This window comes from Neopsephotus bourkii, unplaced genomic scaffold (assembly GCF_033783945.1).
Source record: "Neopsephotus bourkii isolate Nb327-2 ecotype Australia unplaced genomic scaffold, CSIRO-AGI_Nbou_v1 NB_659, whole genome shotgun sequence".
NCBI classification, from domain to species: domain Eukaryota; kingdom Metazoa; phylum Chordata; class Aves; order Psittaciformes; family Psittacidae; genus Neopsephotus; species Neopsephotus bourkii.
The window spans coordinates 2,202,558-2,216,734 of record NW_026901158.1 but is presented as its reverse complement, the minus strand read 5'-3'; the positions used below and the strand labels follow the sequence as shown (position 1 = coordinate 2,216,734).

General features: G+C 44.1%; 1 protein-coding gene across 9 annotated transcripts in view; it reads left to right on the top strand.

The window, feature by feature from the left end:
• Positions 1-8,243: 8,243 nt before the first annotated feature.
• The window catches only part of TTLL11 (tubulin tyrosine ligase like 11), a 61,267-nt gene continuing 55,333 nt past the window's right edge, over positions 8,244-14,177 (top strand). For all 9 annotated transcript variants that reach the window (XR_009725296.1, XR_009725295.1, XR_009725298.1 and 6 more), the window contains exon 1: positions 8,244-8,582. Coding sequence is in view for 5 of the 9 variants with exons in the window: in XM_061352524.1 (XP_061208508.1) it covers positions 8,256-8,582 (327 nt within the window). In the remaining 4 variants the exon portion in view is untranslated. The remainder of the gene's footprint in view (positions 8,583-14,177) is intronic.

Here is a 14,177-nt window from a genome sequence, read left to right as displayed (position 1 = left end):
CCGCTGGGAGGAGAGAGCCTGCAAGGGAGGTTTTGCCTGGGGAGGTTCTCTGTGGGTTTGACAGGAGCGCCTGGAACACCCTGCTGAGGTTGAGCTGGTGCAGGGTTTGTCTTCCTGCGTGTCTGGGGCTGTCCTGGCCTGGTGGCTTTAGTACAGAGCAGCAATGCCATGTCTTAACTTCCCAGGGCATGAAAGTACCAATCCTTGTTCTCGGGTGTAAATACACCGCAGGGAAGTGTCCGGGTGTATCCTGGAGCAGGTGAATTTCCCTTGGGTGTAGTGCTGTGCTCCTGGTGCAGGGGCCATGGATGGAGTCACATCTTAATCGAATTACTTGTGGTTTTGGACAGTGTAAGTGATGCTGTGTCGGGTCAGCAGCACCCACTCCGTTTCCTGTGTTAGAGGACAGTGTACACCATCATCTAGGAGCTCACCGCAGCTCCTGCACAAGAGTAGTTGACTAAACCCATTGCGTATGTCCAGTGTTAATGTGACTGTTCTGCAAGTGATTCACATGTAAACTGTCAGAAGCCTGTTGCACAGCTGATGCCCGCTGTCTGGCTCAATGCTGTCAGGATTTTGGGCGCTTTGTGCACTCAAGGTCTTCTTTCCTTCCAGTTTCCTGTTGCTGGCATGGCCCTACCAGTGTGGAGTAGAGTCCTTGTGGGTGCTGCTCTGGAATACTCACCGTGCCTGAGCGTGCTATTCATCTCAGCAGGCACCGACACAGGTAAGGGATGAAGCACATGCACAGCGGGGGTGTTGAGACCCAAAGACTTGTCTTTTGACTGTTAGTATGGCCATGCTCTTTGCCGTTTACAGGAATGATCAGAAATACGAGTTGTGTAGGATCCAAGGGGCCAAGGCTTATACATGCTCCAACTGACCCCATCTGGGTTCCCCTGATTTAACTTTTGAGTGATCAGTTGTAACTTTTTGTCACACAAATAACTCCCAGCCGTATGCTTGAATGTTGCTGGACACCACCTTTCATGTGGCTTTCACATTACCAGGAGAGAAAATTGTGGCCACAGGTGGACAGTGCAGAGCTCCCTGTCTCCATCTCAGGGGTGTTATTGTCCTGAGTTTTGTGGCATCTCTGAGTACTTGGAAGTCAGTGGGAGACTGGCAAGAGCCAGAAGTACAGAAACTTATGAGAGGGAGAAAAGCCCAAAGGATTCTTCTTGGTTCACTGGCTGTGACCCTACATGTTCAAGTGCTTTATGGGATTAGCAGCTCATTCTGGCACCTGAGCTGGGATAGGTTCTGTGGTCAGCCTCCTCTTGTTGCTAGGTTTTGTTTCCAGACAGGCTTCTCTTTCTTTCCTTCCAATATATAATATTGCATTACCTTCCATTTAAATATTCCCACGTTTATGCTGATACCTCTTTTATAAAGTCTAACTCAAAATAGGAGTTGTTTCAGGTATGCAAATACATTCATTGGTTTCTGTCCAATATGTTAGCCTAGATACACATCTTGCCTGCAGATTCATCAGTTTAGGTCTCTGTTGGTGATTTTGTGTGGTCTTTATGCTGTTTAGCATGTACTTAGAACATTCCATGGTGCTTTTGTTATCTTGTATGAATCTTCATTTAAAAGTATCTGTTCACCTGAATGAATAACCTAGATTTTGTGTGCAAATGTCCTTGGACTGATTGAGCAAGATTCAGGTCTTTGGTTTTCCTAAGCCCGAAGAGAAGGAGATGCCACCCAGTCAGCCTATCCTTGTGCTTCCTTTGATGCTAACGCCAGCAAAGCTCAACTAGTGAGGGGAAAAACCCCAACACAGCCACTACTGGTGAGTCTCTCCATTGATTCTGCAATACTGCATTTTAACTGGGGCATGCATGAACCTGTCAGGTGCTGAGCTGCTCAGAGTTTCTCCTCGTTACCCTCCCATTCCCACAACAGCATTCCTATATAAGAGGGAGCATAAGGGCTCTGCTTTGGGTAGTTACATTTTTTAATCTCATAGAAAGGACAGGATGAAATAACAAGAATGGTCTTTTTATTTTTATTCTGGTGCTCTCCAGTATCCCGCAGATTATAAAATCCTTTGGGTAGGGGGAAAGGAACATCTCATGGGAATCCTGAGAAAAAGAAGGCAACTGTGATTTAATAAAGCTTGCGGTGCCAGACTGTGTTAGATCACAATTGAATGGAAGTGTTTAATATTCCATGTTCATTAACTTCCATGAACTTTTCATAGGGCTTAGCTCTTCTAAGGTTAATGGTTTGGATCTGTGTTTGAGAATTAAGTTTGAAGGCTGCTGAACTTAAAAAGCTGTTAGCTTTCCAGTTTGCTTATTAGACAAAGAGAATGCTTGGACTCCACTGCAGGTAAGAAAGCTGTGCCTTTTCTTTCAGATAATAAAACTGGCCAAATATGTGGAATTAAACAGTTTCACAGTACATCATCACGGATTTAGTATAAACCCCCACTAGCATTATCCCTTCTTGAAGCAAACAGTTAGCCAAACTTCATAGTGGGTGTTTGCATCAGATGGAGGGACTGTGCTAGTTATTCCTTTGATGTGCAGAGCACACATAGAAAGTCCCATTTCTCTGAACACAGTAGGAGTGAAGCACCAAAGACAGCTTCTTGGCACATAGCTTCAAGTGTTTTTCAGAGAACAGGTTTGTATCGGATTTCTTTTTCAGGCGCAGGCTACCAAGATTTCTTCCCTTCTCTTTCTCTCACATGGATGCACATTTGTGACTGCATTGACATTTACTCTGCATGGAAATCCCTCTTACACGGATGTGATTTTTTAGAGACCCGAATGCGGTGTAAATTGGACAGTGGGTATTATATGCAAGGTGTTCTTTAATCATTTTGTCAGTTGGCTTGCAGGAAAGGTACCTGTTGCTCCATCTGATGCTCTCAGGTTTCTTCCAAACCCACCTTCATAACTCAGATGAAGGAGTTGCAGAGGCGGTGCATGCTTTCCAGAGGAGATCCGGTCTTGATGCCAAGGAATTTTCCCCTTTTCTGCACTTATTTCAGCACAGCAGAGCTGCAAAGATTGTAAGTGACAAATAAGATGTGACATAGCAAGAATGATGAGACAGACATCCAGTAATAGCAGACAAAACCTCTGTTACAGGAAATCACTTCCATATCATACTTTCAAGATCTGAGAGATGTGTGTATGCATACTATCTTAGCAGATCTGGTTCTGTCATGCAACTTTATCAATGTTATTAATACTTATTTGTGCTGGTGCAATTCTTAGAGTAAAGCCTCCGGTGTGCTATCATGCTAGCAGCTTTGCAGTGTGCCAGTGGACGTCCCTTTGAGATTTAGCAGCTGAATCCACTTGCCATTCTTCAGGATTTCCAGAACTTCAGACACATTCTGCTTCCCTTACAATTGCTGTACTCAAGGAAGGAAAATTAAGCAGTACTAGAAGAGAACAAAATCTGTTTGCTTTTTTTGGTATCTTAAGACAATCAGTGATCAAAAGTTAAGATGCAGACTTAAGGGGAATAGCATGTCACGAGATCTCCACAACCATGAAATGTTGCCATATGAAGCTACTGCAAAGTCAGAGGGTTACGTATGTGTTTCTCCTCCTGTTCGAGGAAGCTGTACTCTCCCCTAGTGAAAAAAAGATCTGGAAGCAAGGGGAGGTAAAGAGTTACATTCCCCAGTATGTGGCTGCCCAACCTGCATTTAAATGAATTGATCTTGAGCTTCCATTTAACTGAAAAAATGGGAACAAATCAGAATCCCCAACTGTTGCCAGCTCTGAACTTTTCTGTGCAAGTGAATTAGCAAACTAAAGTTGAAGTAGTTCATGTGTGTGTTTTGACCTGCAGTGCCTCTTGTTTGCTTTACAGCAGATAACTATCACTTGTGATCACTAGGTGATAAACTAACATCTTTGTTTAAACAAGCAAGCCCGGGGGCACCAACTCATTGGTGACATGCAGCACTGTCCTTGTTTCAGCCCCCTCAGTGTCATACGTGTCCTTTGCAAATACCGGGTCTGCTGGGTTAGATGGTTGTGCCAGATTTGTGTTGCTCAAGAAGAAACAGAAGCTTAATGTCTTGAAGGTTCAGCTCAGTGGCGTGGCCAGGCAGCCTGCCTGTTAGGGTAGCAAGCCTCTTTCATGCATGGCCAGTTCCAAAGCTCTGTGCAGCAGGACTCAGGAATGAAAAATGTCATCCACAATTATGCTTATGTTCATCATCTCCTATCATGTAAATCCCCCTGCCCCAAGTGTGCAGCAAATGTTTTGTTTGCATATGTAGGTCAGCCACAAATCTTCAGTGGTCTAACATAAGCATTAGAAGCATAGGTTGATGTATATAGATTTAAACCTGGTCTGAAGCACAGCACCACCATGGACGTTTTCCAAGTGGAGTCTGTTTACTTGATATGTTTTCTTCTGACTTTTCAATTTATAAAGCACTGCTTGCTTAATGATTTGTGAAAGCACAACTGACGGAAGATGCTCGCCATCACTGCAAAAGGAACTATTAATTTCAGACACAGATGGATGGTTCTCAATGAGTAACTTTTATAGTGATAGCTTGAGAAGTGTGTTCTTTTTTCAGCAATACATTAAAGTGTTTCTGCAACTAGTTTTTCTTTTGCCACTGGCAGGAGGCCAGTGTTATATGATTTTAAGGAGATCGCATGTTCTTTTTGCATGCTACTTAGTTTTTCTTGTCTTGGCTATCTTAAAAGAAAAATACAGAAAGAAATATGTTTATTGTCCTTGTGATGCTAGATAAAAGCTACAAATTCTGCCTCAGTAACCAAAAAGCAGGCACATTTATTTAAGAAAAATGTTTTCTATTACATTCAAAAGCTCGTTGACTTCCCAAGTCTAACTCCTGAGTTCTGTACACCACGAGTTGGCAGTGCCGTTCCCCTTCAGTTGAGTCGTGTGGATCAGCTTGTTACCCTGCTGTGAAACTCAAACTGCTCAGTTTACTTGTCTGGGAATGTGTAATTCTTAGAATGAGGTCTTCAGTGAGAATGCTCCTGCAAATACATGCGGAGTGTCAGCTAGCACAGTTCAGACAAACAGGTTGATCTCTGCAGTGGTACTCCATTGGTGCTCTGCAGCTGTACAACTGCTTTATTACCAAACTCCCCCTTGGATCTGGCAGTAACAATGCACATCATGGCAAGGTGTGTATCTGCACACGCAAACATCAGATTAACCATTTCCTGGTGTAATGACCCAGTAAGTTTTGATTTAGGATAAATAAGAGTGAAGTTGCTGGCTTAAGAGATGAGTAAAATACGGTACAGTATCCTTCCCAATTCCCATAAAATCAGACTAGCACCTCTGCTAGATTTGATATCCTGAATTTAGCTAATGGAAGTATAGGGACACTACATTAGGAGTCAGGTCACGGCTCTTACAAGGCTGGGATACTGTGAGGTTGGAATTGAGGTATTTCTTGAGCGTGTGTGATACTGTGCCAATAACTGTACATGTATACTGATACTCATCAGATTCCTTCCTGTGTAGGAGCACACACCTTGTTCTGTCCTGCCTACAAACACCATCACCACTGTGATGCTGAAAGATGATTCAGAAGAAGCAAACATTGCTGTTTTTCCCAGCATAGCTTTAACAGATGCACAGTTCTTGACAGAACACACATCCTTGGTCATTTATTATCACCAGCTAACAATTTGTTCTCATTAACAACTCCCTCTGCGCCAGGCTCTCAGGAAACAGGCTTGTGTTTAAGAGCACACAGTAACTTTAAATTTCCCTTCTCCTCACAGGGGACAGATGATCTAAAGTTTCCTATTTCTCTCCTGCTGCTAGATCCAGCTTGCAGTATTCAGCAGGATACACTCACCTTCTGCATTACCTTGCTACCTTATTACTGCTCAACCTGTATTTTACTCCCTTACCTTGCAGCACCTGAATACCATGTGCAGTCTGACTTCATGCTGCACACTGCAGACCATCTCTATTTATCTCAACATGAAATGAAGGCTTTACACGTACAGTACAGTGCAAACCATGTATCTGGTATATCACAGCTTCTCTGGTAGAGAAACAACTAGTACCTTATTAACCTGTCAGAAATGTGGCTATATCATAATTAGATATAAAAATATTTCCCCTTTGCAATCATTTTGTTTGGTATTTCCTATGTTCCAAAGCCTCTTAATGCTGTGATCCCTCTTAGCTGTTTCTCTGGCTTCCTTTGGCACTGCAGACATTGGTGAGGATGAATCTCTAATGTATGTTAAGAAGCACTCATCCAGGGGCCTGGAGGTAAGGTAAGGGACAGTCAGAGTCAGGGCACCATTTTAAATCACACTCTGGTGGCAGACACCAGCATCTGGTGGTGGTTGGGAGACAACCAGGCTGGTCCCTCAGTGATGGATGCAGAAAAGGCAGCACCAGCAGAGCTCATCCTTGCCAAAGTCACCAGCTCCTCTGAGCTCCTGCTTGCATGGGGAAATGCTCCAAGTTTTTAATGACAAACCATCTCAGCTATAAAAAACCCAATGAACATAATTTAATAGCAACCTGAGAGCAACCAAGAGCCAGCTATGTGACCTCAGCCTTCCTGGGCACTTCACACCACTGTAATTCATTGATCTTTTTGTTGCCTCCATGGGTGAATGAAGGAAGATGGGTGATGCACTGAAAAATATGGGCAGTTTTCCCATAGTTTCCAAACTATGGAAACTATGATGCACTGAAAACTATGGGCAGTTTTCCCAAACCAGGCTTGCGGGTGAAGCTCTGGTTTGCTGTTGAAATAAGACAGTATCTTGGTGATGAAACCTTCTTTGTAAACTACTGGTGACTCGTGGAGAAGGATCCACATGCACAGAAGCACGGATACCAGCACATCGTGTATCATGGCTCGGGTTATGTGAGATACCAGTGAACCCATGAGGAGAGAATGAGAAATGAATCCCGATTTTCCTAAAGCTTCATGGAGCAGGGCAGATCTGTTCACATCTCCTAGTCCCAGGAGTTCCACAGGAAGGAGCTTAGCCTGGACTTGCCCTTTCCATTTTCATGTGCAGCTAAACTTTTCGCTGCATTTATTTAACTTTTCCTTTCATTTAAACGCTTTCTCTGCTGTCCTGTTGCGGTCCTGCTCTGTATCGGGAGCACGGCTCCAGTGACAGTTCCTTCACACAGCATCCTCGTCATTCCTTCCCTTTCCTCCCTTCCCGCGCCTCTCTCCTCGCCGCTCCCCACAGCCAGGCTGCATTTCCCAGCGTCCAGCGCCACCGCCTGCCCGCGCTTCCGCAGTGCCAGAAACCTGCTCCTGCTGCCCTCGAGGGGCCGCGCTCCCGTGTTCTCCGTTCCATCCCCTCTCCACTAGCGCTCAGGGCTCACACTGCTGCTGGTAAGAAGCCTCCTTCTGTTTTACACTGTAAAAACAGGTTTGTGTTTTCCGGCTCGGCGTTTGCCTCACTTGGGCAGTGTAAGAGCGTGTAAATCCAGAAGTGATGCTAGCAGCTTGGTGTTCAGCTGGAGCTCTGCAATCAGCTCCATTACAAGTACACAAATGTACTCTATTACAAATAAAGCAAACAAATGTACTCTATTACAAATACAGTAATTGCACTCGGAGTGGAAGCACCTGCCTGGGGAGGCGTTTCCATCACACTCACACGGTCTGGAGGCCCAGGGCCCCTCAGCTGATGTGCCTTACGTGCCCCCCTTGGAATGAGGAACCCAGTGCTGCTCTGCGCACCCTGGCATGGGCTTCCCACTAAGAATAATTACAAGAAGTTAGAGAAACTCGCCCAACCACACGGTAGACATTAGTCCACGGTGTTAAAGTGGTCATTACGGGACAGGTGTGAGGGAACTGATGAGCTGAGCCAGCCTGAAGCAGAGAAGCAGTGCTTTGTCTTGGGAGTAACAGCTCCCACCTCACATGAACATCACCCCACATGATAAGAGTTGATTTAACTTCTAAACCAGCGGGCAGGGGTTTCGCTGCAAGGCCAGCGCCTCCTAGAGCCGCACCTCCCGCCTCAGGCACCACCGCCATAGCGCGGTGCTTTCCCGCTTCCAAGATGGCGGCCGCGCTCCTTTCCGAAATGGCCTCCCCGGCAGAGGCAGGCGGTGCTGCCCGCACTCAAAATGGCGGAAGCGGCCCCAGCGCGTGGCGCCGGCGAGGCGGGGCGAGCGGGGTCAGGGGCCTCGCGGGGATTGGCCCCTCGCGCGCCCCGTCGGCCGCGCCGCTCTCATGGCAACGAGTGGGGGCGGCGGCCCAGCGGAGGCAGGGCTGCGGGATGGAGCTGGCCCGGGAGGCGGAGGAGCCCCCTGGGTCCCCGGCGCTGCCCGCAGAGGAGCCGCAGGGAGGCCACCCCACAGGGGCGCCGGCGGCAGATGGGCCGGTGCCCTCCGCTGCTGGCCGGGGGCGGTGCCGCCGCGGTGCCGGCCCGAAAGGCCCACCCGGGCGGGCGGTGCGGGGCAGGGGGCGGCGGGCCCCGGGCCGGCGCGGAGGGGAGGAGGGAGGCCGTGCCGTCCGGCGGCCCCGCGTCACGGTGGACAGCTCCAAGGCCAAGACCTCGCTGGAGGCGCTGAAGATCAGCCTACGGCAGCTCCACTGGAGGGAGGTGAGCGCCAGACCGCTCGGGGGCCTCCTGGGCCTCAGCCCCAGGCCGCTGCCCCTTCCCCGCCGACTCCTGCAGGGCCCACCCGGCCTGGTGGTGACCGCATCCCGCTGCTCTGCCGGCCCGCCATGGCCTCCTCCCCAGAGGAGTAGTCTTATAGCCGCGGGGTCATCCCGGTTGTTGTAATCTCCACGATGGGGTTATTTGTAATTAGGTTTCAAATCTGGAGGCTGGTTTGATTAATGATCAAAGCTGCCATTGTCAGTTATGCAAGCCAGAATGGGGGTAATCGGATATTATGCTTCAAAGCTTAAACTGGTCCCTGGAAAGGGCAAAAAAGAAACCTACAGCTATGGAGAAATTGTACTGCTTATATATATATATATATGGAGAAAACATACTGCTATTTTGCTTTGCATCTTTCTGTACACCCTTCCCTCATAATAAGATACGTGAAATAAGGCTTATGACAGCAGACATCTGTTGGGTATCACCTGATACATCAGCTGTTTGATCTGGTGGCAAAGCCTCTGCGTCACAGGTTATCTAGAAGGCATGTCAAAGAGCATTGTGTATGAATGAATATTAAACCACTCAACAAAGCATACATAACAGGCTTTACGCTTCTAAATCAGTGCATGCAGAGAAGGTATGGCCTTCCCCCACCTCCCCCTGCAGCTTGAGTCATCTGTTTTCTCTGTTCTGTGTGAGGAGTTCAGTGCCTGCCTGTCTTTGCTGAACCAGAGTCATGGCAATATGGGAGCTGGCGCAAAAATGATATCTTGGAACTCTTTATTTAAACCCTGAAGAGATTTCTAATATATGTATCTTATTATAGATGCTAATTTGTTCTTAAATTGTAATGATATTCTTTCCCTAATAACTTTATAGAAATTTAAAGAGGATGGAGTGGCAGTAAATATTACCTGTGTTTATTTATAACATCCTAAATACTTAATACTACAAAGACATTTATGCTTATTGCCAGGAAGAGTAATACTTCCTCATCCTCTGGCTGCATAAAATTTACTTTCAACGTTTTTGGTATTTAAATCCAGTGGGAGAATGTCACAATCTCATTGCACAAATGCTCCAGTTCTGAACTCCTGCTCTTGCAGCAAAGTCATAAGGAAACTCCAGAGGCGTGAAATTAAAGCCTGTTACTCTCTTACTCCTCAGTGCCCCTGTGCAGTGTCTGTCAGCAGCCTTGTGCTGTGTTTTAGGTGGTGACATACAGAGCAAGGGGGACTTCACACCTAATTTCTCTGTTCTTATGGTTAAGCTTTATTTTCAGAGCTCCTGGTGCCATTGCAGGGACTGTTGCTGAATTACTGATATAAGTTAGCCTCGCAGATTACACTGGTAATGAGCCATTCTTGCTGGTTAATTTTGCCTTGTCTGTTTCCTGAGATTTTACTGTTGTGTATATCTGCCTGGCACTTGATATTCTGTTCTACAAATCATGTTTCACATGCTCTTGTTCCTCTCTTGAATTTCTGCACTGTGTTAATCAACATCCTGCTTCCTGCTCTGCATCCCCCAACAGCAATTGCTTTTGCCTTTACTTCATCTTTCTTTGCTTACTGCCTCCTCCAATATTCTTTCTCTTCCATTCATGAGTTCAGTCGATATTTTTCATTTAGTCTGTTGCTTCCTCTTCTGGCCCCTTTGAATAAAGAAGAGACTTAATATGGAATTTTGTGATGCTTGACTTTACCATCTAGATGGCCCATAATTCATTCCCTATGAACAAGTCGCTGTAATGTATTCAGCTTATAAATAGGTTGATAAGTGTGAATGTGATGTTACTTTTTGTCAAGGAAATAGTTTCTTATACCAGTGTATGTGTGACAATCAGTTTTCTCTCTTTTTATTTCCCTCTCACCCCCCCACCCTGAAGGGGAAAGAGTAGGGAAAGGGGACCTAATATTAGCTGTGACTCTTCACTGGTACTGCTGACATTGTGGAAAATATGAAGGTGAAAGTCTTCTAGGATGGGAGCAAGACAAAGTGTTGACCTCAAGCTTGCAGACTTCAGTAGGCACAGGGAATCAGTAAGCAAGATTTTGTAAAGATTTGAAGGAAAAAATACCATTAAGATGAGAAAAATCCAATAAAACCTCTTTTCCTCAAGTTATGTATAATTCTGAAAGCTCTCCCTAGAAAAACAGCACTAAAATATTTGTTCAGACAGCTGTCAGTAATGACCAAAGAGCCTTGAAAATCGGTGCACTGTTACAGCAGGCCCAGCAGAGGGAACACAGATGTTGTTTCTTGTAGGATCCATACAAATAGTGTGGAAAGAAATAATCTTGGAACTAATAATGAAATGGGTGTATTTTAAATACTGATGTTGTAGGGGCTGGTATTCTACTCTCATCCCTTTTATAATACTTTTTAAGGTGATTGCACTTTGGACTTCAGTTTAGTGTATTTGATCCTTCTCCCTCATCACTTCTTTTACGTTTTTTCCCCATTGCTTTGTTTCTGTTCTTCTCTCTGCTGCTGGATGTGCTGGCTTGAATATTTTGTTGGGCAGGAGATGCTATTACAGGCTTTTTAAAGTGGTCTCATTTTTGTTGAGAACTTTGTCTAATGCATAGTATTACAGACTCATACAGCCTTTTGGTTTGCTTTGCTTTTTGTTTCAAGTTGTATGCTCTGAAATCTCCTCGCTGTAGTTACCCTCACTTGCCAGAAGAGCTTTGTTTCAGTAATAGCCTATTACTGCAATATGCTCCCTGATAATGCATAGAAGTAAGTCATAATGCACTGTGTGATTACAGAATTGTCCACATGGTAGTAGTTCATTTTAGTAAACTGGCATATGGGAAATGCCATTAGAAGACAAAAAATAAAAGGGAAGAATACTCAAAACATGGCTAATATTGGTGAGCAGAGTTTATTTGATTGCACTGGTAGATGGGGAAGAATGAAAGCATCCAACAGACCAATTTAACTATTGAAGTTCTGCTATTGGAAGCAAAAGACAGGAAAAAAACTCCTTTTTTTTTTTTTTTCCCCCAGCTGTGGCAAGTCTAAGTAAATTAAATTATCACCCATGATAGCCCTGTCTGGAGTAACACACAGGGGGGACCTTTTAAAAAGCATTGCAGGACTCTAATGTGTGTGCCAGTGAGGCAATTACTCCCCTCACTAGATTGGACTATCTGATTCAGTGTGTCACATTCTTTAAATGAACATGATATGCCAAATGAAATAATGGGCACAAATTGAGCTTGCATCCCGAGTTTATTCATCACTAATAAATTATTTCTTCACCTAGCTTTCAATTACCAGGGAAGTGGAAGAAGCAGATGTCTCGGGCATCAAATATCCCAGTACTAAGCGTTTCATTTGTCTCACTGTTCAGTAGCTGGATGGAGGCGTAGAAATAGGTTGAAATTTTATGCTGGGACAAGCTGACTAGAAGATGAGTCATTTAACTTGTCATTAAACATGATGGAACAGACTGATGTGACCCGTAAGACAATTTAAATGATTGGCTTATAATCAAAAGGTAGGAATGACCTGTCAGACAGATTTGACCATGAAGGATTATTAGTTGTGTCAAAATGATGGAAACAACTTTGGAAACAAAGCTCTTTGTGGCTTCTTGTTTGTTCTGACAAATACACCCCGAATCTGAATAGAAAAAAGATTTAAAATGAATTGTTCAAAGAGTTAGTGAATTGACTGCAACCTGAAAGTTGTTTGCAGTGATTGATCCTAGGGCTGGACTCTGGTTTTCTGCACAAGGCAGTCATGCAGTGGCAAGGATGGCTCTAGTCACATTCCTGACCTCCATCCCTCTGTGGCTGTGGGCACCTTCGCTTTGGCATTGGTTAGTGCAGATCTGAGGCTATTCCAGCTGCCACAAGGTAGATGAGACGGAAGTTACTTCAATTGCCTGCCTTTCCTTTTAGCTAGTCCCCTGCCCCAGGAGGTGGGAGGCAGCAGGAAGGGCTCTTCTACCAAAATCACATTTAATTTCTGTCTGCCTAGTGCTGCCAGAGGGACCCAAGTAATGGAACTTCCTTGTTCATTTCCCAACACTATTCTTAAGTACAAGTTTAGTACAGATGATAAAGAATCCTTTCCAGCTCATTCAGGAGGTGCATTTGATCTCCTTGTTGGATAAATCCAAATAATCTCGATTAGTCAGGAGTAGGGAAGTTGCTGTGCTATCTGAACCGCTGCTGCGGGAGTGCAGTGCTTCCATTTTCCAGTCCAGAGCTGCTCGCTCTTCATCTGTTGTGAAATGATTTCTGTGTGGTGTTTGTAAAGTGCTTTGATATCCTCCATAGATGAAAAGTGTTATATAAATGCAAATTCCAGTCCTTTCATTTCAATTTCATTTAATAAATAAATAAATTGCTCAGGTTTTAGTGGGAAGGGCGCTTGGAGACCCAACGCTGCATCTGTATTCTGGCTATACCTGCAGAGAGAGGTTGAGGCCACTGATTGTCTTTTGGAGCCTAACAGAATTAATTTTCACTTGTAGAAAACCGGATTTTGCAGGCTGAATAATAATGAAATAAGTGAGGAATCCACTGGCTCTGTTAAATTTGGTATCTCATCCCTATGAGTGAGGAAACAGAGAAAGGATGCATTGCTCAATTAGCATTTGAAATTAAATTTTTCAAGGCTATTTACTGAGGAAACTGAAATTTTAATTAAAATAGCAAATAAAATAATTCCCTCAAAAGCGTTACGAGAGTCTTTTATTTTTCCCTATCATATTGAAGAAGAAAAAAATCCAGTGCTTAAAGAAATGTTTTAAAGGAAGAAAAATGACATTTGGAGTAAAGAATAAGACGTTTCTGCAAAATAGGATGGTTCTTTCTATCAGTAAATAGTACTGAAGTCGTTGGGTGATTGATGTGTAATACAAAAGTGTCTTAAAAATGCTGTGGTCAGAAATACAGCATGTTAATTTGAAAAGGATGGAGCCTAATAATAGAAGGGATTCCTGTGAGTGTATTCCATATGGTGTTAAAACTATCTACATGGAGTTGAAGATAAAATGGGTGGTGGTTTTGACTGATAAGTGGGTCTGTGTCTGAGAGAACAAGCATAAAAGAGTTCCTTTTTTGCATAAAACTTTATAACATGGTTTACAAATGCTTGGCTTTTAACTTGGGTTTCTTTTTTTTGCTCTGAACTGTTGATACTGTTAATTCATGGGGCTTTTTGTTCTTACTGCTGGTAGTCTTAATTTAAACCCACTTTACTACTATTAGAAACTGTTGCTGTTGGTAATTGGCAGTGCTGTTCCAGAGCTCTTCAGGCTGCTTTAAAGAAGGTTGATCTTTGATAATAGGTAACTCTGTAGTTTTCCAGTTTATGGTGAGGTCTTGTATGAATGGGAAAAGAAGCTGGAATTAATACTGTTGAAATAATTGCCTTTGTTCTCAGTAGTTGAAATATTTATGTTCAACAAACCATTAACTGAATCGCAAGCTTTTCTTTTAATTACAGGCTACTGGTACCAGAAAAGAATTAATACTGTAGGGATGAATACATATAAGCCAATATATATATAAATGAATAATGCGCTTATTTCACTTATGTATCTTTGAATGTCCATTTTGAATT